Source organism: Gigantopelta aegis, chromosome 9, assembly GCF_016097555.1.
Source record: "Gigantopelta aegis isolate Gae_Host chromosome 9, Gae_host_genome, whole genome shotgun sequence".
Taxonomy (NCBI): domain Eukaryota; kingdom Metazoa; phylum Mollusca; class Gastropoda; order Neomphalida; family Peltospiridae; genus Gigantopelta; species Gigantopelta aegis.
The window spans coordinates 5,667,571-5,694,506 of NC_054707.1; the positions used below are offsets into that span (position 1 = coordinate 5,667,571).

Genomic DNA, 26,936 nt, shown 5'->3' on the forward strand with positions numbered 1-26,936 from the left:
GTTTCAGAGTGTATTAGATTGATGATGTAAACTATTCCAAAATTTTTATTTATTGTTCCATATTTACAAAAAAACACAAATAAACGTCACTGTATACAAGAAAGTCACATGACATGCTGTCAAAGTTGAAGGTTGTCAAACATGGATTTTACACATTAGAACATTCGTTTAATAGTGTGTGAATCCACCCTGGCGCGAATACACTCGACACATCGTTGCCTCGTGCTATTGATCAGACGTCTGAAGAACTCTTGGGGAATGGCCTGCCACTCTGCCATAAGAAGTTGACCCAGATCATGAAGGTTGGCCGGAGGGGCATGGCTATCCCGAACTCTCCTGCCTAATTCGTCCCAGGCGTACTCTATTGGGGCCAAGTCAGGCAAATATGCTGGCCAATCCATCCTGGCGATACCTTGTTGTCTGAGAAAGTCCGTTACCACCCTGGCGCGGTGGGGTCTGGCATTGTCATCCTGCAGAACTGCCCCGCCGCCAATCTGCTGAAGGCCTGGGAGAACCAACGGCCGGATAATCTCATTCAGATAGCGGATTCCATTCAGATTGCCATACACCACATAGAGGGGGGTCCTATGGTGGATAGAGATGCCGCCCCACACCATGACGCTGCCACCACCGAACCGGTGACGTTGTCTAACGTTAACGTCAGCGAAGCTCTCCCCAGGACGTCTGTAGACACGAACCCGACCGTCGTTGAACTGGAGACTAAACCTGGACTCATCAGTGAACATCACTCGACCCCACTGAACACGTTGCCACCGCAGATGAAGCGTGCACCAGTGACGTCTGGCCGTTCTGTGACGTGGTAGGAGTGGTGGTCGAACAGCCTGGCGACGGCAGCGTAGATTATTGGCTCTCAGACAATTGCGTATGGTTTGATCAGACACTCGAGTTCCAGTCGCAGTCCGCAGATTGTCACGTAATCGGCGTGCAGTGGTTGTGCGTTGACGTAGAGCCATATTGGTGATGTAGCGGTCCTCTCTATTTGTAGTGCTTCGGGGTCTTCCCGAACGTGGACGATTTCGAACAGAATTCGTTGCTTGGTACCGTTGCCACAGTCGGCCAACGACACTCTGACTGACACCAAGTCTCAGAGCAACATTTCTTTGCGTATTGCCATCCTGAAGCCAAGCAATAGCCCTTCCTCGATCTTCGATAGTCAGTTGAAGTCGTACCATTGTCGAATTTGGAGTGTGCACCGTACACGAACGCAAGCTCCAATTATACGGAAATTCAGCATTGGGAACATGGAATACACGTGCAAAGCGTGCAAATGAAGCGCTTTGTGCAAAAAGCAAGTTATGGGCACTTAGCAGACCTTTCGCTTTCGTCCTAATTTACGTACAAATGTAAGCATGTTTTCGCCATTAGAACTAGTCGACAGTGTCAATGACAGTGGATTTTAATTCATTTATGGGTTGCTTAGACCCACTTTCGTCAAAATGGAACAATACCATGCGTGACATTATGGTCTAGCTAATATAATTGACATTCAGAAAATAATGTCGAAAATATCGTCTGACCCTTAAATTCTTTTGAGTAGTACTTGCTACTAATGGGAAAAACGTAGCGGGTGTCATCTCTATGAGAAACATAATTACCAATTGTTTGACATCCAATAACTGATAATTAATATTCAATGTGCTTTAGTGGTGCCGTTAAACAAAACAAACTGTTTTCTTGTCTATTCGGTGTAATGTTTCGACGCATACGAAGATCTTCTCTGTGCGTGTAAGATTGCCACATAAATAATATCTGCCTGGATAACTGCCAGCTGTATCCAAGTTCGTTATATTCTAAATATGATTAAACACACTCAACCTCGCAATATATATACGGAGGCAAGACGTAGCCCAGGGGCAAAGCGCTCGTTGATGCGCGGTCGGGTTGGGATCGATGCCCGTCAGTGGGCCCATTGGGCCATTTCTCGCTCCAGCCAGTGCACCACGACTGGTGCACCAAAGACCGTGGCAATTGGCATCCTGTCTATGGGATGGTGCATATAAAAGATCCCTTGCTGCTAATCAAAAAAAAATAGCCAATGAAGTGGCGACAGCGGGTTTCCTCCCTCAATATCTGTGTGGTCCTTAACCATATGTCCGATGCCATATAACAGTAAATAAAAAGTGTTGAGTGCGTTGTTCAATAAACCATTTCCTTCCTGCCTTCCTTACATACACATTTCGCACATGTAGCCTAATTTTGCTAATGAATATTTATGACCACTTTTAAAGGAGTACGAACACAAGAAACACATTGTTTTCTGCTGTACTTCATACTGCAGGAAAATGCCATTATACATGTGTAACAAAAGAAACATACTTGCCAGTAAGTAGTAATATCCGGCCTATAGTAGTACTAAACCAAATAACATCCGACTGGGTCAAAGTTCGAGGTGCACCCAACTTTTGATAGAGAAGTGAACACAAGTCCTGTGATTGGTGATAAATGTGAGTGTGTTGGTTGTAAAAAAAAAAAAAAACGTTTCATCTGGGCCAAAAAATTATGCAATTTTAATTTATCTAGTGCCACTGTGTCAAGGAGCCTTGTGCTTGAAACATGTATGGGGTACCTGTAAAAAAAGTACTCGAATTTTGTTCGGAACTAGGGTAGTCATAGACGCTACTCGTTATCTCAGAAATGAGCAGCTTGACCCCCAATTTTTTCTGATTAATTTAAAGTATGAGAAATATTTTGAAAAGTCACTAGCCACAGGGCTAGTGGGTTTGTGAAAACCACTAGCCCACCAAGATAAAGCACTGGCCCAAATTCCTGAGTTTTGTAACATTACACATTTACGAATATAACAGTAAAATAAAACAAACACTTAAATCATGTTGTAACTTTCAGTTTTTTGTCGTGTCGTACGTTTGGTCTTTTGTCAAGTGTGATCCATCGTCATTGTCCCGTTTTCGCTTCTTTTTAAAAACATTTTTTATTGTCCCCAGAAATATTTGGCAGTGTCAGGGTTGAGGTGCCCTGAGCTCACTGACGTACACATATTTTAATTATATTTCATATATATATATATATATATATATATATATATATATATATACACACTGTATATACAGACTATTTACATGTACACAATGTTCATGTTTAAAACATATACTGCATTCAAAAAACCCCTCTCTCATCCACTCACCTACTCACCCACCCACCCCCACCCCCCACCCACCCACCCACCCACACACACACCCACACACACACACACACACACACACACACACAAATATCCATGTACATCAGTTTCATACATGTCGGTAATTAGTGTTAATTATTTCTGGGAGCAAGAAAGAAGAGAAAGAAGAGAAAGAAGAAAGGGGAAAAACGAAATATCACAAGTGAAAGAAAAGAATAACTGGTTGCAAATTTTATCTTTTAATGTTTGTCTCTAAGCCAGTATGTTAAACTACAGTTGAAAACTTTCATGTAAAATTGTCAATAAATAAATTATACCATTTCTTCCAATATGTTTCAAAATATTCGTATTCACATTTTTTAAGCAGAATACACCTTTGAATTTCTAATTTGTTTTTAATTGTCCGTTGTAATAATCGTAAGTTCAATTTTTGTTTTTGCATTTTTATAGAATAAATATAATATTATATATTAATAATCATCCAATTTACTACACTGCTGTTTTGTTCATTAGGCAAACCTAAGATAACTATATGTTTATCAAAAGTAATATGTTCACCCATAGTATTTGTTATCCAATTTGCAATAGATTTCCATAGTTTTTTTTAACAAAATGACAATCATAGAATAAGTGTTCCATTGTCTCTGGCAGCAGATTACAGAAAGTACATTTATTGGTATCTATATAGTGAATAGTATATAAAAAAAACGGTTAGTTGCGAGTATTCGATGCAATATTCTGTACTGAAACCACCGCAAAGTTGTATCTCTAGTACATTTAAAGGGTATGCTATAATATATTTTCCATTCCCTTAATGAGTAGTTAAAACCTTTTTCCTGATATTTTAATTGTGATTTTGGTATTTGTGATGTTTTGCAAAGCAGTTTATATTGTTCCTTGCAAACTTGTTTCTCTTTTAAAATCTGCTTTAACTTTTGTGGATAAACTGGTTTATAATTAGGGGAAAAATTCAGAGTTTGACAATTTAATTTTCCATATTTTTCAATGAAACATTTTACTGCTTTAATTAAAGACGTATAATCTAAAACAAATCGTTATTATATTATACTTCACCATAAATTCGTCAACAGTTAGAAAGCCACCATGTACACCAATTAAATCATTTATAAAAATAATTCCCTTTTCGGCATACTTTTTGTAGAAAATAGGGTTTTTTATCTTTTAATATTTTACTGTTGTGCCAAATATTGACACCAACTATGTCGTCTATACTTTCAATGATTTCTTCACATTGAATTTTTCTCCAGCTTTCAAGAACATCTTTCCAAAAAGGATTACTTGTATTTTGCATTTTCTTTCTAACAAATTGATCCCCATATATAATTAAATCATGTATTGATACCTTTGTAATAGATGAAAAAAGATGTATCCATTTTGAATCATTTGTAAGTAGTCTTCTTATCCATGTTGATTTTAAGGCTGTTATATAAATTGAAATATTAATCATTCTTAATCCTCCGTTTTGATAATCTTGAATTATAGTTTCACGTTTTATTTTTTCTGGTTTATTTTCCCATATAAAACTATAAAATCTGTTTTTTTTAACTTTTGGACTCATTGTTCAGAAGGAGTTGGTAATGAGATTAGTAAATTTATTATTTGGGGTATTATTAATGTTTTTAAAACAGTGAGTCTGCCTAATAGCGTCAATTTTCGTGCACTCCAGATTTTCATTGTACTTTCCATTTCTAATACTTTTGGTTAAAATTTTTCCTTAACTATATCTTTTAGATTTAAAGAGAAGCGAATTCCCAATAAAGTAAACTTAGTTGAACCCCATTCTAATTTTCATCTAGTATGATAAAAGACTTCATTTGAGAATATTTTTCTGCCAATCCATATTGTCTTTGATTTAGAATAATTTAGCTTCAAACCTGACATTTTTGCAAAGCAGTCTAGAGTAGTAAGTGTGCCGTACAGTGACTCGGGAGATCCATCCAAAATAAAAGTAGTATCATCTGCATACTGCGAAATAAGATATTCTTCTCCATCAATATAAATTCCCTTAATATTCTTGCTATTGCGTATTAAAATGGCCAGTATTTCTGCACATATTATAAAAATGTAGGGCGATAACGGATCGCCTTGTCTGCAGCCTCTGTATAACTTAAAACTTTCTGATAGATGTCCATTTTGGATTACAGCTGAAACAGAATTTTTACACAGTGTTTGTATCCAAGTTTTTATTGAACACTTAAAATTAAAAATGTCTAGAGCTTTTTGAATAAATTTCCAGGATAAGGAGTCAAACGCCTTTTCAAAATCTACTAATAATAGCTGACCTGGTATTTTATATGTTTCTGTGTATTGCATAATGTCATATATCAACCTTATATTTTCTCTTATGTATCTCTCCTTTATAAATCCTGTTTGATCTTTTTCAATAATTTTGTCCAGTACGGTTTTTATCCTATTTGCAATGCAACCAGATGCTATTTTATAAGTACAATTTAAAAGGGTGAGTGGCCTCCAATTTTTTTTAAATTGCTTAGGTTTGTTTGCGTTTGGTATGCAGGTTATGATGCCTAGTTTTTGTACATGTGACATTTCTTGAATACTGTAACTATAATTGATGGATCTAACTACAGTGCCCCAAATCAAGCCAAAAGAATCCGTTTTCGCTTTTGCCCTCCCCCCGGGGGAAAATAATTGAGCAAACTCATGGATGGTATCTAAACTCACTATCAAAATAATTAAATTAATTTTAAATGACGATACGACAGTGTGACACACGGTAATAGATAGTTCAGTGTATTTGGTAGTGGGTTATACGTTCAAGTTCAAAACATGATTTACATGCCTCTGTCCAATAAGGTTCAGACATGCCCCCCCCCCCCCCCCCCCCCCACCACCGGTCTTATCCCTGGCATGGCCAGCGAATCGACCAGAGGGAGAAGGTTAAGGGTGGGATCATTTTGACTTTAAAACAAAAAGGGTGGGGGACTTTATTAATTTAGATGTGTCTGCCAAAAGGAAAACTGTTAGGTGCTATTGAAATAAATATGTTATTAGTAGACACCATTTTTAACTGGGCCTTATAAATTTGATAATATACTTAACACTTATTCTTAACCTTACTTGGCCCTGGAGTGGGGTGGGCTTCGCGACCAATCCAGTCTCCAGCGATCCAACCTCCGGATGAGTTTCCACCACCTCACCGGGCTGGACATCCATGGCGTGCGGCAGGTTGGTGAGGGAGGCTAGACACTCCTAGTCCTAACCCAATCGCCGACACCCTACCGCCCTATTTCTAGCGTACCTCTCCCTCCCTCTCCAGGCCACAGACAGCCATTCCAGTATATAGTGGATAGATGGATGTTATAGGGAGCCTTGTAAAGGCTCTTTGTAGCACACCTAAGTGTGATTTTGAATTATATCGGCTTGTGATTAAGGTAAATCACCAAGTATTGAGTGAGCCATAAGGTGTGGAGGTCACAAGGTGATGACCTCTTGAGTATATTTGGTAATTCCAGCCGCCGGGCCCGTGTGGTGGAGCGATCAGTTCTTGCCTATGATTAAAAATATAAAAATAAAAAGCAGATTTTAAAATATGAAAAGCAAGAACCGAAAAACGCATAATCTAGATGATGTTTTTGTTAGGTGGTCCCCAAAGAAGTCCTCAGCATCCGCCGCATATACACTTGTACAATGTGTCACTTATACAGATGACCCAGACAAGCCATTAATGTACAAATGCCCTGTCTGCACGAATGAACTATAAAATACCTCAAGAAGACGATGGAGCGATCTAACCCTATGATCGCTTTAATTGTTAAAATAAAAACATGTTACAATATTAGTTAAAAGGTAATGCATAATAAATTTATATTAAAACATTATAAAATTAAAAATGTCTGTAATAAAAAGCATGCACAGTTAAAGTGAACACATATAACATATTATAAATTAAACGAAATGATGACCTGTTGGTGAAGACTTCTGCCAGGAAGACATTCATCCGAGTGGAAATATCAGCTAGTTATATGATAATAAGTAAATAATAACCAAAAGGATTACAAAGAACATTAAACATCATCAACACAGTCATCATACCTGCCTACACTCACCAATAGGCTAATTAAAAATAAAAAGGTAGCAAAAGCAATAAACTTGCAACTCCATTTGACCTCTGCCAGAAGGTCATATGGTCGTTCGTAGGTAGCTGTGTTACTATATTAAAATAATGTACAAACATTAAAAATACAAAGCAGTAAGCAAACGCAAATAAAGCAAATAAAGCAAAGCCGTTACTCATAAGGTTTATTAATCTGATTGTCCATTACTTACATATGGACAATACAAATAAGCAAAGCAATCATGCTAAGAGGTAAAAGGGTATACCAGTATTCCAATGTGAACCTATATATACAAAAAAGGTAAATAGAACATAAAAAGATATTAGAATGAGTTATCTGAAAAAGAAATTAAGTATAAATTAGTAGAGCCTGACGCCGGCTTAAAAAAGTCCCGTCTAACCTCCGGGACAGCCCTGCCAGAGGTTGGGCCCGGTGTATCGGTTCCAAGGATAAGGTCAGCATCATCCATACATCATCCACACAAAATAACTATGTTGCCACTTCACTTTAGATTTCTAGTTCGGAATCCAGCAGATATTCACACAGTAGATTAAACACTTTCTTTTTAACATTTTTATCAGGATTTAATAAATTAATTACATTAAAGGCCAGCCCCATGTCTAAAATGTTTTGTTTCAAAGTATTTCTGATATTATTATGTTTAGTACAATTAAATAATTAGTGGTCTACATTATCTAAAACATTGCATTTAGGACAATTTGGAGAGCTAACTGCTTTAATTTTAAATTTGGTATCGTGTAACCCTAATAACACTCCTAAACGTAATCTGGTTAAAAATTTTGTTGAATAAATAGTATTAGTAATAGGGCCAGCTTAGTTTACTTTAGGTTTTAATTTAAGGTGCTACTTTATGTTACTATTAATTACCCAATTAGCTTGCCATAATTTGAGGATTTCCATGTTGGCCATAGACATGATTTCGGTGTAATTGTAACCAAGTCTACAGTCAACTACAGGATCGTTTAAAGATTTTTTAGCTTTGATATATGCGTGCTCGTTACCAATGATTCCTACATGGGCAGGCATCCATTCAAATGTGATGGAAATGCCTTTGCCCACTAGGAAATCATGGAGGGCATACATTTTATGAATGAGATCCTTTCTGGCAGAGTCAGCTCCACTTATAGCCAATAGCGAGCTAAGACTGTCAGAAAAGATAAAAACAATTCGTCTATTAGTGGTATCAGAATTGATCCAAAGAAGTCCATGGAATATCGCCATGAGCTCGGCAGAGTAGACTGATACATGGTCTGGAAGTGTAGCTCTGCCGATAAATTGCCTTAGTGGTGGATCATGATGGACGTAAAAAGCCATGGCGGTTCTTCCAGTGCTTGGGTCTTTGGATCCATCTATATATATATGAACATGGTTAACATAAATTTCATCAGCAGATGCTCTAAATATTATATTTTTAAAAGGAATGTAATTATTAGCTAATATTTGTTCTCTTATTAAAAGAGGTACCAGGGGTTTATTTTGTGTCCATGGAGAAAAATTCTTATAGTAATCATTACTAATTTTTAGCGTTTTACATAATTTATGCATACAAATTCCGAAGGAGTCGCCCACGCCTTCTGTTGATTTAAATCCTAGACCTATTTTAACAGCTCCCCTGTGTGTGCTGTAACCTCACCGTGGTGCAGGGGTGTAACATTCTCATTGAGAATGGCCAATACAGCACAAAATTGAAGTTTTGAGTAAAATTCAGTATCCGTAAAATTCTGTGATATTTGTGTTTTTGCACAGTTCTTTACACTGTTTTTGTTTGTCTTGAATTTTTATATTGATGTTGATCATCACTTTATTTATTTGCATTACCATAGTTTGACACCCAATAGCCGATGTATTTTTCGTGCTGGGGTGTCGTTAAACATCCATTCATTAATTCATTCATTCATTATTTTAACAGCTGGATGAGTATTAATTTCGTTAACGGGTTTAGAAGGTGTTAAAGTTTTACATTTCATCCAGTATTTGAGGCAAAGTTTGTTCCTAATTTGGGCCAAAGGAGGAATTCCAAGTTCAGCTTGGATATTAATAGTAGGGGTTGTTATACAGGCTTTTTAAATTATCCTCAAAGCTTTGCTTTGAACTATATCTAAAGAATTTAAAATATTAGGATCTGCACAGCAGAAGGCTTGGGCACCATATTGCAATTTAGAAACTATAAGAGCATTACATATAGTATTAAATGTTTTTTTCTGTCTGCACCCCAATTGGTGCCAGACAGAATTCTAAGAATATTAATATAAGAGCCACAGTGTGCTACAATGTCCTCAATGCGGTTTTTAAAAGTGAGAGACTGGTCGAAGGTTATACCAAGGAATTTAACTTTATTAACTTGTATTAAAAGTTTATTATTTAAAGTTAAATTAAGCCTATAGCTGGAACCCCTGGATCTATGCTTGAATTATATACAAACAGTTTTAGTTTCTGAGAGGTTGACACCACAGGATTCGGACCATTTTACAAGTTGATCAATATCTGATTGGATTGCCTTTTCTAAAACGTTACCATCCATACCAGATCGCCAAAAAGCAGTGTCATCTGCAAATAGTCCGATGCTAAATTTTGCACTTTTATATTTTGGATTATCAGTCATTGCATTTGCCAAGTCAGTAATGAAAATGCTACAAAGAGTGGGATCAATGACTGATCCCTGTGGAATGCCATTCTCCAGAGTAGTTAGAGTGAAAAAAATCCATTTACATCAACTTTAAAGGTCCGGTTAGAAATAAATTTATCTATGAAGTTGAATAAATTACCTTTTATGCCCATTTTTAAAAAAAAAATTGTATACTTTTTTCAAGTAGACCATGGCGCCAAACCATGTCATAGGCCTTCTCAGTGTCAACAAAGACTGCTGCTACCTTGTGCCTTTTAAAAAAAGCTCTGTTAATTTCTGATTGAAGTCGCACAAGGTGATCGATGGTCGGATGTTTTTTGCGAAAGCCGCTTTGAAATTTAGTGATTGTTTTTGACTATGCTGAAGTACAGCCCTTCGTTCCCAGTGGCAACTGGTTTGCTAACAAAAGTTTTAGTTTGTGTTACGTTTTTAGCAGTATAAACGGGTTTCTGATTTTTCTTGGCTAACCAGAGAAGAGCTCTCTTGTACTTAGGGCGTCTCTTGTCATGGGTATAATGTGGTACATGACAATTAGCACAATATATCTAATCCCTGCATTGTTGGTTACTCAGTCTTTTAGGATGTTCTACCACACCGACAATAGGTGGGAGACGTTTTGGTTTACGTGCACCTCCTGGCAGTGTGGCCCCAGTGTTGATACATTGAGCACTTAACCGGTTTAATCACATATGGAAAGAGTTCAAAGTTGTCCCCGTTGAAACAGAGGTTTCCTCGTTAGTGACTTGATGAAGCAGGATGTTCATGCACTGGTTGCTCCACACCACTACAGTTTTAATGTTGAGTGGTGCATTTTCAATTCTGAGCTTGTTGAGCAACTCAGCACCTGAACATCCTACGTCTTTGGATTTGACAATATATCTATGGAGATCAATGGTGACAGACGTTTTAGTTGATCTCTACACAAGATTTGTTAATTTCAGTTTCAGTGATTTCTCTTTGAAATGCTTGTTTGGTTTTAGTTACTTTGTTTTCCAAGTGGCACTGACACACAAAAAGAACTGTTTGACTGATCTGTAGGTGTAGGTGTTGGTTTGATTTTGTTTTCTGATTCTCAAATCTCTATGTTGACTTTATTTTCAGAACATTGGTTCACCAGGTTACTTGTCAGTGCCGGGAATTCATCCTCTTTTTCAACTAAATTCTGTTTTTTAATCATGCTTGGTTGAATTTTGGTGGAAGTTAGTTTTTAATGTTTCTCCTAGTTTTCTTGTTATTGGGATTAAAATCAATGTTTTGTGTTTTAAGAAACTCATTTTGATTGTGTTTGTTTTTAACAGCTGGTTTTAAATTATATTTTTGGGTTATACATTTAAGGCCTACTATTTATGTCGCATTATCCAAACCGCTACACGTAATAGGCCAAGCCGAGTCATTGCATGTGCGGTTACCATTAAAGTAAATTGTTTTTCTGATTGCCGATAACCACATGTTAGCGAAGTGTTAAATTAGAAAACAATTGGTAAATAAAACAAACACTGAAATTCAAAGCATGACTGGGATTTACTTTATTGAGTTAACCTGTCGTCGCGATTGGTGATTTCCAAGTTCTTAGCCTAAAACAGAAGTGGGAGATTAACTACCACGTGACTTGTCCAACCAATCAAAACACGCATGTCATTAGACTTATATCCTGTGCCAGAAACATGAAAGGGAAAAGTAAACAATGCATGCTGTAATTATGACGATGTAGAGAGAGCATGTTACTGCAGTTTGCAGACCTAGTTCAAGTGGATTATTATTATATACTGATTGCGGGCTAGTGGTTTTGCGTTTCTCACTAGCCCGAACTTAAAAACCACTAGCCATGAGCGTCGGGCTACCGGACTTGTCGAACTGCTTTAAGGGTGAGGGGTGGTAGTATTTATATCCGTGGCGTTTGTGTCGATTGATACGCTGCAGGTAGGAGTTTTAGCCACATATGTTGCTATTGTCGTCTATGGGATTTGGTAGTATACACCCTATAGGATATACCCATTACACTATTGCATCATCCAAGATGGCCACCAAACTGCGCAGTAGTGGATGAAATTGGTGACGTCAATAAGCCACGCCCCCGTGATGAATAATCTCTGACATGACGAGCCCCTCCTCTAAAAAAAAGTCATGTTTAATTTTTAGAGCAGTTTCTGTATATAAGCAGGGCTGAGGTAGTGTGTTGGGTAACTGAAAGCAGACTCGAAAGGTAGATACACGTTGGAACAATTATCATATGTTTCTCACTTTACTGTTTGCTCTCTACTTACAAGACCGAGCATGGCTGAACATGTTGAGAACCGAAGTTCTGAAGGCACGGAAGAACTCGCCACCACAGAAGGTGAAACAGAACAGTTGAATCGTTAGTGCTTTTTTCACATTGGAAACACTCGTTACCTGAAAGGTACCGTCTGGGACGGTGAATGGAAAATTCAAATTCGTCAATACAAACGGTCCGCCGACGGTAATGCTGTACCCTACCAAACTGGGAATCGGGCTGTCGCTCGTTCGATGGGCGGAAATACTGTGTCAATTGGAACCAATCGAAGAGAAGGTGTCTCAGATTCGAGAAGGAAAGACTGTGAAAATGTTCACTCATTTGGGTGGAAACGTCTACGTGAGTGTGATGAGTCCTTGTCACGTGGTGGATATAAGACAGTGGTGGATCCCCGATGGCGAAGACGATTTGAAACCGACACGAAAAGGGTTTACTCTGAAGTTTAAAGAATGGCAGAGTTTGACGAAATGGGTTGATGAGCTCGTTGAAGAGATTCCTGAAATCAAGCGGACAGAACCGTGTACCTTCGTAACGGACCACAATAATCAACTGTCGGCACTACAGTGCAGGAACTGTTACCCCAACGAACAGCCGTTTTTACTCAAAAGAAAAAAAAAAAAGATTTTGGACTTTAGTGTTGTTGTTTTCTGTTACCACTAAGATATGTCTGTTATATTATAATTACAAACTTTCCGAATTTATACGATTTACTGTACGCGATTTTATACCATTTGTGACTTTTATACATCGATAAATTCCTAAAAAATGAGAAACAATTCTTATATAAATTGTAACATTTGAATTGCTGTTTGACATTAGATACGTATAGATGTGAACATAGTTTTGGTTAATCCATCATATTTGTACACTATGTTGTTTGTAGAAAATAAAAATGAAAATGAAATATATTTTGTTGTTTTTGAGACAACTGATAACATGTCTGTAACGTCGCCACTGTGTGACCTAACAGTAGACCGGGTATTACTACTCTAGTAGTTACATTTATTCTTTTGTATTCCATCAATTCCGCAAATATACCGTTGTTTGCAGTCCTATATGGCTTGAAGGGCGTTTGCATTGTATATATTTTTAACATACGTTTTTCTTTATGAATTCCCAGCTCATACATAAAAATTGTAAAAAAAAATTCATATACAAATATAAATGTAATTTAATGAACACACGTTTTTTTGTCGGTGAATTCCCCAACTGTAACATTGTATATATATTGTATACTATTTACGGAGAGAAAAACGTATGTACTTTAAATTACATTGTGTTTGTGACTGAATTTAATGAGGATATTTTGGTGGCGAGTCCGAAATACTGACAGTTAACTCAGTATCGCATTGCTAAGAGTTAATTTTAAAGTTTGTTTTATTTAACGACACCACTAGAGCACATTGATTTATTAATCATTGGCTACTGGATATCAAACATTTTGTAATTTTGACATATAGTCTTAAACAGGAAACCCGCTACCTTTTTTTTCCATTAGTAGCAAGGGATCTTTTATATACACCATCCCACAGACGGGACAGCACCATGTTCTTTGATATACTAGTCGTGGTACACTGTCTGGGATGAGAAATAGCCAAGGCACCATCGCACAGACAGGTGCGGGAGGTAGCCCAGTGGTAACGCGCTCGCTTGGTGTGCGATTCCTGTGGGATCGATCCCCGTCGGTGGGCCCATTGGGCTATTTCTCGTTCCAGCCAGTGCACCACGACTGGTATATCAAAAGCTGGTGTAAGTGTCATTCTGTCTTGTGGTATGGTGCATATAAAAGATTCCTTGCTACTAATAAAAAAATATTGCGGGTTTCCTTTATACATTTTTGTAAGAATCATTAGTAATTCACAAGATTATGTTAAATGTGTCCATTCCATAATCAGCTCCTTTACATTACTGGGTTTTTAAATATATGTAATAAACAATTATTGTCGGTGAACATTGCTTGGTTATTGGGACTACAATATGAATCTACAATATTTGGTTATTTTCACATTTATTTGTAGTAAATAACTACATATTAATAGGTCCCACGAATCATAATTCCATGATTAAATGATTTTTTAATCATTTTTAAAAGTCTTGTAATGGACGACGGAGGGTTTCATGAGAGAGTACATGAAGTGATTTTCAATAGGAGTATACAGTGTGACAACAGCGGACTCTCTCTCTGTCTGTCTCTGTCTCTCTCTCTCTCTCTCTCTCTCTCTCTCTCTCTCTCTCTCTCTCTCTCTCTCTCTCTCTCGCTCCTCTCTGTCTCTCTCTCTCTCTCTCTCTCTCTCTCTCTCTCTCTCTCTCTCTCTCTCTCTCTCTCTCTCTCTCTCTCTCTCTCTCTCTCTCTCTCTCTCTCTCTCTCTCTCTCTCTCTCTCTAGCTGGGTATCCTCTATACAGAAGCAAATGTTCAGTCGCCAGTACATCAAACGTAACGGCTTGTCTATTAACTGCTCACTGCGGCGTGTTAGGCTTCATGTTTTTCAGAGCTGCGTACGCCGTGCGCCTTTTTGCCTGTTTGGTTTCTTGTAATTTTACTTTTAGCAAACTCCATTATGTATCTTTTTGTTTTGCACTCTTGTACATGTATGGCGCATGTTTTGTTTGTTTTTGTTGTTGTTGTTGTTGTTGTTTGTTTTGTTTTTTGTTTTGTTTTTGTTTTGTGGTTGTTGTTTTTGTTTTTTTGTTTTTGTTTTTTTTGTGTGTGGGGGGGGGGGGGGTTGGGGGGTTGTGTGGTTTATTTTTTTTTTTTTTTTTTTTTTTTTTTTTCCCCGAGTCACTGTACGGCACACTTACTACTCTAGACTGCTTTGCAAAAATGTCAGGTATGAAGCTAAATTATTCTAAATCAAAGACAATATGGATTGGCAGAAAAAAATTCTCAAATGAAGTCTTTGATCATAATAGTTGATGGAAATTAGAATGGGGTTCAACTAAGTTTACTTTATTGGGAATTCGCTTCTCTTTAAATCTAAAAGATATAGTTAAAGATAACTTTGAACCAAAAGTATTAGAAATGGAAAGTACAATGAACATCTGGAGTGCACTAAAATTGACGCTATTAGGCAGACTCACTGTTTTAAAAACATTAATAATACCCAAAATAATAAATTTACTAATCTCATTACCAACTCCATTTGAACAATTAGTCCAAAAGTTAAACAAAAAGATTTTATAGTTTTATATGGGAAAATAAACCAGCTGGGTATCCTTTATACAGAAGCAAATGTTGCAGTTGTAGTTCGCAGAAACAAATCCGTGTCCGTTATAGTCTGTTAATACTTTTGCTTTCAGGTGCTACCATTAAAAGACATGGAAGTCGAAATAGTGATGCAGGATAATCTCCCCAGTGTCCATCCGTCTGCTAGTGACAAACAGCAGACAGCTCCTGACAACAAACAGCAGAAAGATACTGGCGACTCGAAACAGACGGTTCCTAATGACGGACAACTGGCAGCGTCTAATGGCGGGCAGCACACGACAGTGACCCGGATAGAAATGTTATACACTGTCACAGAAACGCCACCTTGGTACCTGTGTATCCTGCTGGCTTTCCAGGTTGGAGTATCATGTGTAGATGGTTATTACAGGCTCGTTGAGAGTGTACTTGAACCGGGAAGGAAGCTAATTAGGGGGTTTTGATGAATGCTAGACATATATATTCATAGATGGCTATAGGTAGTACTATACCAAATAATATCCGCCTGGGTCAAAGTTTAAGGTGAACCGAATGTTTGATAGAGAAGTTAATACGACAAGTTCTGTCATTGGTGATAAATGTGTATTTGTTGTAAACAAATTAGTTTCATCTGGGCAAAAAAAATGTATGCAAGTTTATTACATTTAGTGCCACTGTGTCAAGTAGCTTTGTGCTTGGAACATATATGGGGTACCTGTAAAAAAGGTACTCAAATTTTTTGCGAAACTAGTAGACGCGCATGAGGTCCAACGGTGCTCTAAAAATGACGGAAGTGGCAACTATCGTACTACCAGCTAATTTGGGGGTTTTATCAAAGTATGGGTCCTGACTAGCTCCTGGGTAAGAATTACCCAGAATACCTGTGGGGGAACATGGTTAAATGACGTCATCAATATGGCCTCCTCGATTTTGATATTCTTGCATCTAGTTCCGATAGAGTCTTCATTCCCTTTAGTTACTTGGCATTGTAAGCCTTTACTAAGATTGGAAATGTTATAATATAGTTTTAAGACAATATTTATTAATTTTGGGATATTAATGAATGTTTAAACAGTAGAGAGCGCTTCCAATATGGCTGTCTACAGTCCAATGATGCTGGTTCTTAGCGATGATGAAGTTAGATTTACTAAATTTAAGCTGTGGCACCTTTTCTGGTTATAGATAATACAATGCCTTGATTACTAATACAAATTCATTTTTGCATTATATTTTGGATCCTGATATGTTTATGAGTATGCTGGCCACGTCTTTTTCTTTTCTTTTGTTTTTTGTCTTGGCATAAACATAATTATATGGATGATGATAAGCTGAATGGTGCAATCACAATACTTCCATTTCGGTATGGGACTACTGACAGAGCTGTGTCCCGTGTTCTCTGTCAGATGAGCTATCTTAGTATCACCCGAGCCCAGAATACATGAATCCCACAGTGTCGAGTAATCATTCCCCGTGTCGGGTCAAGCATTCGAGAGAAACCCATAATTGCACACCATACCGACCTGCTTGCGTTGGTATACGACACATACATCATGCACAGTAATCAAAGCATCCACGGGAGAAAAGCAAAGAAAAGGTATTCAAGGAAGCAGGCATCCTGGCTAAAGCGAAATCCCTGGCCATGCCGCTCATCAAATATCTTTAGAGGATGTTAACACTACTTTGCTTTCCTCGAAAAAAAACCTAGATGGCCAGTCTGGTGTGTATGGAACTGCTACTTTGATGTGACCTGTGTCTTTACCAATATGGCACTCAACCAAATCAGATACAGATGGCCCATATATCCAGCTACTGAAATGCATTACAGTTATCTTGTATGATAACTTCAGCGACCCTAAAATTGTCAAAGAAGCAGTTTGAAGATAATGGAAACCATTTCATTTACACCTAGATGCCCAACTGCAGTCACTCAAAACAGGTTGCCTACCAAGATCAATTATGGCTCACCAGTGAACAGTTACCAAAATGCACCCACTCTAGAGGGATGGGATGGACAGCCTTTCCACCTGTAGCCTCCAAGGCCTACAGTAAGTTAAGTGGGTGTCATCCTATTACGTCTACGTCTCCATTGCAATTGGTCTAAACGATAAGATCATCGCATTAGCTGCATAATAATGGACAAGTCGGTACAATCTGTATTTGGGACGTTTGGGTGCTTAATAAATGGATTTGCTTAAAATTAAACGACAACGTTTTTATTCGTTTGGGTTTGTTAGTAATAATAGTAAAATGGGTAAGGTGTTTAATTATATTAACTAATATATTAAATGAGATGTCTTTAATTTGTTTTGCATTCGTTTAACATACCTTGTGACTGATTAATTATGACGTTAAGCAAGTGTATTCCGGTACTATTTTAACTCATATTAATATTAAACTCGGATAACATTGACACTAATCACACAATGGCATACAATCTGTCAAACCATTCCTCGAGTATTATTCGCTAAAATGTTCATTAAAATGTGATATTTCTAATAGTTTTATAAAATGTTATTGTTATATCTTTCTTGTTATTGTAATGTCGACTGGTTCAAATGGATGTAACCGTTAGATGGTTAGCGATTCACTCGTTATTTTTATGATTTATTTTATTGTTCGACCAAATGGCATTTAACCAAATGGAAGTGAACCGTTAAGTGCAGTTTCAAGTCTGAGGGGATACAGTAACAGATGTGCTGCACTGAAGTGTACTGAAATGTATTTGTTACTGCGGTAATTATAGTTTCAATAAAAAATAAAAATCAATGTCTGTGCAGTGGCGTATGAAATCAGCAAAGCATCTTCAATAATATATACCTCTGCATATTGGAATTATTAATTGTATTAATCTATGCCGTGACTACAATATATCACCGTAGATATTTTCAAGTATGTTCTCATGAATTCATTGACTCTGGGGTCCTTAAACATATTTTCGAAGCCATAATGTTTTAGTGCGTCGTTAAACAAAACATTTCTTCTTTTTTTCTTTGTACAGTTTCTTCTCAAAGACTACTAGTATCTAAAACACAACGACAATACAGCAAGACGCTGGTAATGCACAATATACGTTTGTTTTCCTCAATAATATTTGTCTAAATTTCGTTCCTTTTATACAAATCTAGCTAGTAATATTTGTAATTATATCATTGCATTCCTTGACTCTAAAAATGTTATGTTAGACCAAAGAATTGCGATCCTTGGTGGCATGGGTGCTGAGATATTGGTACTAATAGGTTTTGAAAATCCAATTTTGCCACCATAATGTAATTTGGGCAAGTGGTTCATATTAAAAGTTGAAAATTGTGGCATTGAGCAACTTGTGGACGGAATTTTATGTTTTTATCTGTAACGTCTACATCATTTTACTGGGCTGCTTAAAATATACTAAATACGGTCGCCATTTTAATGACGTCATTTAATCATGTTTTCCCACAGGAATGCTGGGTAATTTTCACTTGTGAGATAGTCAGGACATGTACTATCAAGAAATACCAAAAATTAGTTGGTAGTACGCTAGTTGCCACTTGACCCCCAAAATGATACTCCATCTGCTCGCCTATAGGAGTGATATTTTAATATCCAGTTATATCGAAAATGAGCCACGAAAGGTACCATTTTCTTCAGTTAATACTTTGAGATAGGGATTGTAGTACTGATATTTATGGGTTTGGTTGATATATTATATATAGTGTTTTTAAACACAAACGTTAACATGGATTTTATTTGGTATAGTAATGCTGCAGATTTTCACAGCATAAAATTTCAGACGGATAGTTTATCTGATATTTTAAAAAATGTGTTACTGCATGATATGGGAGAGCGACCGAGAAAGAGAGAGATAGAGAGAGAGAGAGAGAGAGAGAGAGAGAGAGAGAGAGAGAGAGAGAGAGAGAGAGAGAGAGAGAGAGAGAGAGAGAGAGAGAGAGAGAGAGAGAGAGAGAGAGAGAGAGAGAGAGAGAAAATAAAGAAAAAAGAAGTTTAATATGGATATTAAACTGACATATCTAGTGACATCATGACCATGATATAATTAACATAATTTATTCACAGCATTATTTGACGGCTTTTGGTTCTACTATAACTGTACCTCTGGTGCTGGCTAAACACCTCTGCGTGGCGGGTGACGTAGTCGGGTTGAGTGAAATATTGGGAACTATTTTCTTTGTATCCGGTATTTCTACGCTGCTACAGACGACGTTTGGTGTACGGTGGGTTTTACTATGAATATCATTGATTACTTGTATTTACGTTTATTAAATTACATTGATAAATATAAGGAATACAAATGTATGTAAAATATTAAATGGCTATTCCTGAATAAATAACGATATTACGTAGACAATGAAGAGAATTACAATTCCCCGTTGAAGGAAGAAAACGTTTGATCTAACGACGCGCTCAACACATTTTATTTACGGTTATATGGCGTCAGACATATGGTTAGGACCACACAGATATTGAGGGAGGAAACCCGCTGTCGCCACTTCATGGGTTACTCTTTTCGATTAGCAGCAAAGGATATTTTGTATGCACCATCCCATAGACACACTAGCACACACCACGGCCTTTGATATACTAGTCGAGGTACACTGGTTGGAGCGAGCAGTTCCCCGTTGAACGCAATGAGATACTGCTGAAACGTTGGACACAAATTGTGAAAAAAGCGATAAAGTGTAAAATATTTAGTTTGACATTTTATAATTTTATAATGATTTGGATACATTGCTTCGCTTTCTGGTAATGGAATTAAAGGCATAGTGTCACAGACCACTGACCTATTTAATGGTCTAACAGAGTATTACCTGAACAAAAATAATTTGATTTGTTCCTAAATGTACTTTATTCAACTATCTTCATGACCACCATACTCCATTTATTAATGACATTTTGTAAAAATAATTGAATTATGGCAATGGTCCATAATTCAAAAACTAAAATTGCCGAGAGAGATGACATGGATTTCACTCCATCATGGTTCAGTTAAGGTGATGCAATAGCTAGATTTGGTTTCCAACAATTAATGTAATTTTTATTTATTATCCATTTCTAGAGATATAAGGTCTTTAAATCCGTGACAGTATGCCTTTAAAATATTCATGAGCGCATTTGAATCTGAGATCTATCACCTAGTTAGCGTTTGTTTCGTTTAGAGCACATTGATTAATTCATCATTAGCTGGGTCGAATAACAAGTTAAAAGTTTAACGACACCACTAGAGCACATTGATTTATTAATCATCAGCTATTGGATGTCAAACATTTGATAATTTTGACATATTATGATCTTAGAGAGGAAACCTGGTACCCTTTTCTATTAGTAGCAAGGCTTTTTTTATATGTACCATCCCACAGACAGGATAGCACAAACCAACCACGGCCTTTGATATACCAGTTGTGGTGCAAGGGCTGGAACTAGGCTAGACGAGTATTCCTATTGTTCTATTTGTATAATTACTTCTTTTTTTTTCATTTGTAGCAAAGTATATTTTATATGCACCATCCGATATTCATGATAGCACATACCACGGCCTCTGATGGACCACTCGTTATGCACTGGTTGGAGCAAGACATAGCCGAATGGGCCCACCAACGGGGGCCGATCCCAGACCGACCGCGCATCAAGTTAGCGCTTTACCACTGGGCTACGTCCCGCCTGTATCGTTTAGAAAATAATTAAAACGTTATTGAACAGTTTGTGTTGTTTCTTTAAAGGTTACCGATTGTGCAGGGTGCGACGTTTGCGTTTCTGGCCCCGGCTATTTCCGTCCTAAATCTTCCTATATGGCAGTGTCCGTTCAACGAAACGAGTCAGACGGGTCAGTATGTAAGGCGTTTCTTCAGCCAGTGGCGTGTTCAGGAGGCCGAGCGCTCGCGAACAATTCGATGGCTACCATAGTTTTCTATCACATTAGATTGATCCATCGTGATTGGAAAAATAACCCAGTCTAGCTTTTAGTTTTGTTTTTGTTTTCTTTTTGTGTGCTCCACCACTAACAAATTAAAACAAAAAATTATATTAATTTGATAAACACTCTATTTGGGGGTGGAGTTGTGGTACTTCGAAATTCAGGGATACATTCCAAAACCCTCCCGTGGATCCGAGTGTTTGTTGTGGTTGTGTGTGTGAGTGTTCCTCCTCTCTCTCTCTCTCTCTCTCTCTCTCTCTCTCTCTCTCTCTCTCTCTCTCTCTCTCTCTCTCTCTCTCTCTCTCTCTCTCTCTCTCTCTCTGTATATATATACTGTGAAAAAAGAAACGCATAGGCGAAATATTCATGGAATTGGCTCTTAAATACAAAATGGCATAATTTCGTTATTTATGATCGTATCACAGTCAAATTTGACATGAGTATGTGATAATGTTCTTGCTATGGACTGACAGCAATGGAGGCGTTTTTGTCACCAAACAGCGTCGCACATGGGCGTGTACCGTGTGTGGCCACCACCAGCAGCAATCACTGCGCGACATCTCCTTGGCATAGACTGAATGAGTCTCTGAATCCGGGCACGTGGAATCCTAGCCCATTCTTCCTGCAGTGCATGCGACAGTTGCGGAAGCGTCTGAGGCTCCGGGTCACGCTGGCGTACACGTCTGTCCAGTTCGTCTCATAGATGTTCAATGGGGTTGAGATCTGGCGATCTTGATGGCCATGGCAGCATATTAATGTTCTCATTTTGTAGGAAATCCATTGTTACACGTGCCGTATGCGGCTTGACATTGTCCTGCTGAATGTGTTCTCTATGTCGATCCAAAATGGGAAACGTGACGGCGAAGAAGTTCATCCCGGTAGCGTACAGCTGTCAGGTTGGCTTGTACGAACACAAGTTCACTTCTGCCGATGTATGAGATGGCTCCCGACATCATGACACTCCCTCCACCGAATCTGTCAACTTGGGCACCCACACTCACACCCACACCCGAAAAACAAAGCAAAGTTATATAGCATTAATACATTCTTCTATTACATCACTGACGTGATCTGAATACGTTCTTGTTTTTTCAGATGTATCGTTCAACAGCACACAGTTTGGAGAAATTGGAGGCGACGCGCATCGAGAAATTTGGCAATCAAGGATACGAGAGGTACTAAAGAAAATCCACAAGACAACTGGAGTAGAACCTGCTGAAACGACAACCATCAGTTCAATACAGTTTTACTTTTTAATTATTAGTATGTCTTGTCTGTCTGTCCGTCCGTTCGTTTGTCCCACATATAAAATGACATTTTGCGTATAGCTTTATCATGTACTTTTACAGATAAAGTGTGACTTTCAAGGCGATTTACCCATTTTGGACGGAGTTATGGTCCTTGAACTTTGGACATTTGAAAATTAGTTTCTCGGACTTTGATTTCAGAAGGGGCGGGATTTAGCGTAGTTGGTTGAGGTGCTTGTGTCGCAGGATCGAACCACCTCTGTGGATCCATTCAACTGATTGGGTTTGTTATTGTTCCATCCAGTGCACCACAACTGGTCAAAGGCCGCGGTAAGTACTTTCCTGTCTGTGGGAAAATGCATATAAAACATCCCTGCTGCGTTAAGAAAATGTAGCGGGTTTTCTCTATTGACTACGAGTCAGAAGTACCAAATGTTTGACATCCACTAGCCGATGATTAATATATCACTGTGCTCAAGTGGTGTCGTTAAATAAGTTTTACTTCCTTTTTTTATTTCAGAAGGTCTTGATATATTGATCTAAACTTTTGTGTATAACTTTATCGTGTACTGTTACTTAGCAAGTTTCACTTTCACGGCGATTTACTCATTTCTGACGGAGTTATGGCCCTTGAACTTAGGAGATGTTCCAATTTAATTAATTTAATGGTTTTAGTAGGGTATGTTACCCTTAAGCAATAATATGGAAATATACAAACAAGAAGAGTTGTGTTATATATTTAACAGTTTTCTGAAAGAATAATATTTCAGAAAAACATACAATCAAATATCAAACCTTGATATCTAGAACAACCTTACTGACCCTCCTTATTTATTTATTTATTTTGCTTTGTTTTTGCTTCTTTTTTCTCTCTTTTTTTGTTTATGATTACAGGAATTTCTTGACCTATATGTAAAAATCAAAACACGTTTGGATATAATTTAAATTTATTAGGTTTTTTAATCAAACATGTTTCTCCTTTACGAAGATTCAAGGTGCTGTCATGGTTGCGTCTTTGTTTCAAGTGCTGATCGGGTTCAGTGGTCTAATGGGCATGGTGCTTCATTTCATTGGTCCACTGTCGATAGCACCAACAATCGCTCTGATTGGTCTGTCGTTGTTTGACGCGGCATCCGAGAAGGCTTCTAAACACTGGTGGATTGCGATAACGTGAGTCAATAAAACATGTAGTTAGAGAAACTAATTTTGTAGGCCCTTGGAGGCCACTCGATGTCCGCAAAATGTACCTCACGTATCTCTGTCTACAGTTATTTCGTTTTACTTCAACCTATTTTCTTGATTATATACACTTAAGATCCAAGCACCTGTTCTGAGCACACACCTCAGCTATCTGGGCTGTCTGTCCAGGACAGTGGGTTAGTGGTTAGTAGTTATTGAGAGAAGAGGGTGGGAGTTGCGAACCCTGTATCTACCAGCCTCATGTCGGATGGCTGAACTATGACACCATCGAGGCCGTCAAGGTACAGTTAAAATCAACGCAATGTAAGTGACGAATTACATGCGCGGAATCGGCTTGTGTACTACTATAATTGTGGTCAATTTGGGAACGCACGCCCATATCCCACACCCACCCGTCACACATAAACCTTACTGGTCAAATCTTAAATGTTGCTTATTATATCTAATTAACTTTTTGTTTTCTTTTAAATTAATGTAGATTGTGTATTTTTCATTCATTCTCTTTTTTCTCAGAACTGTGATCCTGATTACCGTGTTTTCGCAGTACCTGAGAAACATCACTGTGCCGTGCCCCCGGTACACTAAGAAGGATGGGTGTGCTGCTTCCAGAAAGCCCGTTTTTAAACTCTTTCCGGTTGGTAATGCCTCAATCTGATTGAGTTTATTTCATTTATACATTGCATTATACTTTCCTCCACATCTCTTTACACTGTCGTTTTACATAATTATATAATTTTTATTCTGAATGTAAATAATATTTCTATATACTTACCATTTCTTACACGCAATAGCCGATGGGTATTTTTGTGCTGGGTTTTCGTTAAACATACATTCAATCATTCATTCATTTATATCCAATTATAAAGTGGCGACAGTGGGTTTTCTTTCTCAATATCTGTGTGGTCCTTAACCATATGTCTGACGCCATATAACCGTAAAATAAAATGTGTTGAGTGAGTCGTTAAATAAAACATTTCCTTCTTCTTCTTCTTCATCATATCCAATTATGTTCAAGCACGTTGTCCTGTGAACACATATCGGCTCTTTTGACTGCCTGTCCAGGGCCTCGTTCCACGAAGCAGTCTTGGCACTACTATCGTCAAATATACCTGCTACCTCGATCGTAACGAGGACACACACTACTTGGTACGCGATGAAGCAGGACCTAAGTTCGTGCTCTCTGCAGTTGCCCCCCCCCCCCCCCTGGGGGCACTGATTACTAGTTACGGTGTGCTTCTGGAGTACCGCGTCGCGTACACCGGGTCACGGGCAACCGTGACTTTGGTGTACGGCGACGCGCAACCACAGAGGAAGAGAAGAACGAGACGGAGGAAGAGGAGAAACCCGCAGGGAGCGGTTCAGGGGGGGCCAAACCCGGTAGCTCAACTACCGGCAGCGGCTCCTTCTGCGTCGCCGCGCCCTGCGGTTTCGCCCGAGAAGCGGAAGGAAGAGACCGTGGTCCCAACCTGCCCTACTTCCCAGACGGCCCCAGTGGAGGAGACCTGCACAGATATCTGCACAACTCCGACCCGGCGGCCCTCTTCATCTTGGGCCTCTCTTGCGTCCAGTCGCACGTCGCCAACTTTACCGGTGACAGCGACTGAGACGCAGGGCCGTCAAGCCGCCGTTGGAAAGCGGAAAGCGGAAGCGCCGATTGCGGTTACGACCAACAGGACACCGCCCAAACAGCCACAGCCACCACCCGAAGGTGCAGAGTCCGGAGACACCATGGACCCCTGGACTCTGCACGGGAAGCTGAATCGGCGCTACCTTAACTGCTTTGTAGGCAATATCACAGACACCAAGAAGCTTCCCACGGTCCCGCGTTGCCGGAACTTTGAGGACATGCCCGACGGACGGGGGGAGTACGAGCTGCACCCAGTGACGTTCAAGGACGGGAAAAAAGCTGTGTGTGCAACATACCGTCTGGACAACCGCTACAGCCAGGCTCTACTGTTCGCAGAAATGGACAACATTTCGATCCATCGACTGATGAAGAAGGTGTTCAGCGAGCAGTATCCTCTTATCACCAGGCTGTTAGCGAAGCCAGACATCCACCAGCTGATCCCCAACTTGGATACGAGGGTGTGGCTCTCCTCCCCCTAGTCAACCTTATCTAGGACAGGTAACCTCCTTTTTTTGGGCTTAGTTGGACTTTAAAAATTTGCGATCGTGGTTCTAAATTCTTATGTTTATTTTTTTATAAGTAGTCCAACGCACTTTACTTTCGCGCCCGTTCAATTGCTCAAATCACCTTAAAAACTTTCAGGCCGAGCAGTCAAAACTACTTTTGGGTGTAATTTTAAAGTCCGGACATGGCTGGATTAGGTATTCTCATTTTTTAACTTAGGCAGAAGACAGGTCTCACCAAGGAATCGAAATTCAGCCAATCACAGCACGGCCTCACTTGGTGTCTGCTATTTGGTCCGCGCTCTCGCTGGACGTTACTAACTGGCTATTTTCCAAATTCTGCACATTCAAACTCAATTTCCCCCCCCCCCCCCCCCCCCCCCTGCCCCGGAGTTAGTCACTGGCGATGTCAGAGATTAAATCCGAGGTGGGCGTGCCTGAACCTCTGTGGATATAGGCACGTTAAAACTAGTGTCAGGTCAGGATCGTAACGATCGCCGGCTTTAGGATTTACACGACGCATCGTTGTCGTAAATTACAGTGCGAATTTACAATTGGTACAAGGCAGTTAATGTAGATATCAAATGGCAGTTACATGATGATTTGATGATTTTCTAAAAAGGATACGAATTATTTGGGTAAAAATTATCTAATATAGGCTACCCATAATACCTTTTGTGAAACTCTCCGTTCGCTGAAAAAATATTCTATGCCGTACGACCTTCACAACAAAATATGGGAGATAACTCTCATGAATTTTATAGATTATGTTGGCGATTGTCTAGATGATATGCGTCTTTTGTAGATTATATTGGCAATGTGCGTTACCTAGGCGATATGTCCACAACTATTTGCAATGTGCGTTACCTAGGCGATATGTCCACAACTATTTGCTTCTTTGTAGATTCTACTGACGATGGGCGTTACCTGTGATACATGTTAACAGCTATTTGCTCCTTTTCTAGATTATGTTGGCGTTGGGCGTTACCTAAACACTATGTTCAAAGTTGTTTGCTTCTTTCGTAGATTCCAATAGCAATGGCCGTTACCTGTGATATATGTTAACAGCTATTTGCTCCTTTTCTAGATTATG

The 26,936-nt window shown here is 38.7% G+C and overlaps 1 protein-coding gene across 1 annotated transcript in view; it reads left to right on the forward strand.

Moving 5' to 3' along the window:
* LOC121381921 (solute carrier family 23 member 1-like) overlaps positions 1-26,936 on the forward strand; it is a 46,275-nt gene that overhangs the window by 4,365 nt on the left and 14,974 nt on the right. Inside the window, exons 2-7 of the mRNA XM_041511346.1 lie at positions 15,475-15,738; positions 19,412-19,569; positions 21,073-21,176; positions 22,362-22,441; positions 23,502-23,683; positions 24,227-24,347. Of these exons, the coding sequence (XP_041367280.1) occupies positions 15,493-15,738; positions 19,412-19,569; positions 21,073-21,176; positions 22,362-22,441; positions 23,502-23,683; positions 24,227-24,347 (891 nt within the window). The 5' untranslated portion in view covers positions 15,475-15,492. The remainder of the gene's footprint in view (positions 1-15,474; positions 15,739-19,411; positions 19,570-21,072; positions 21,177-22,361; positions 22,442-23,501; positions 23,684-24,226; positions 24,348-26,936) is intronic.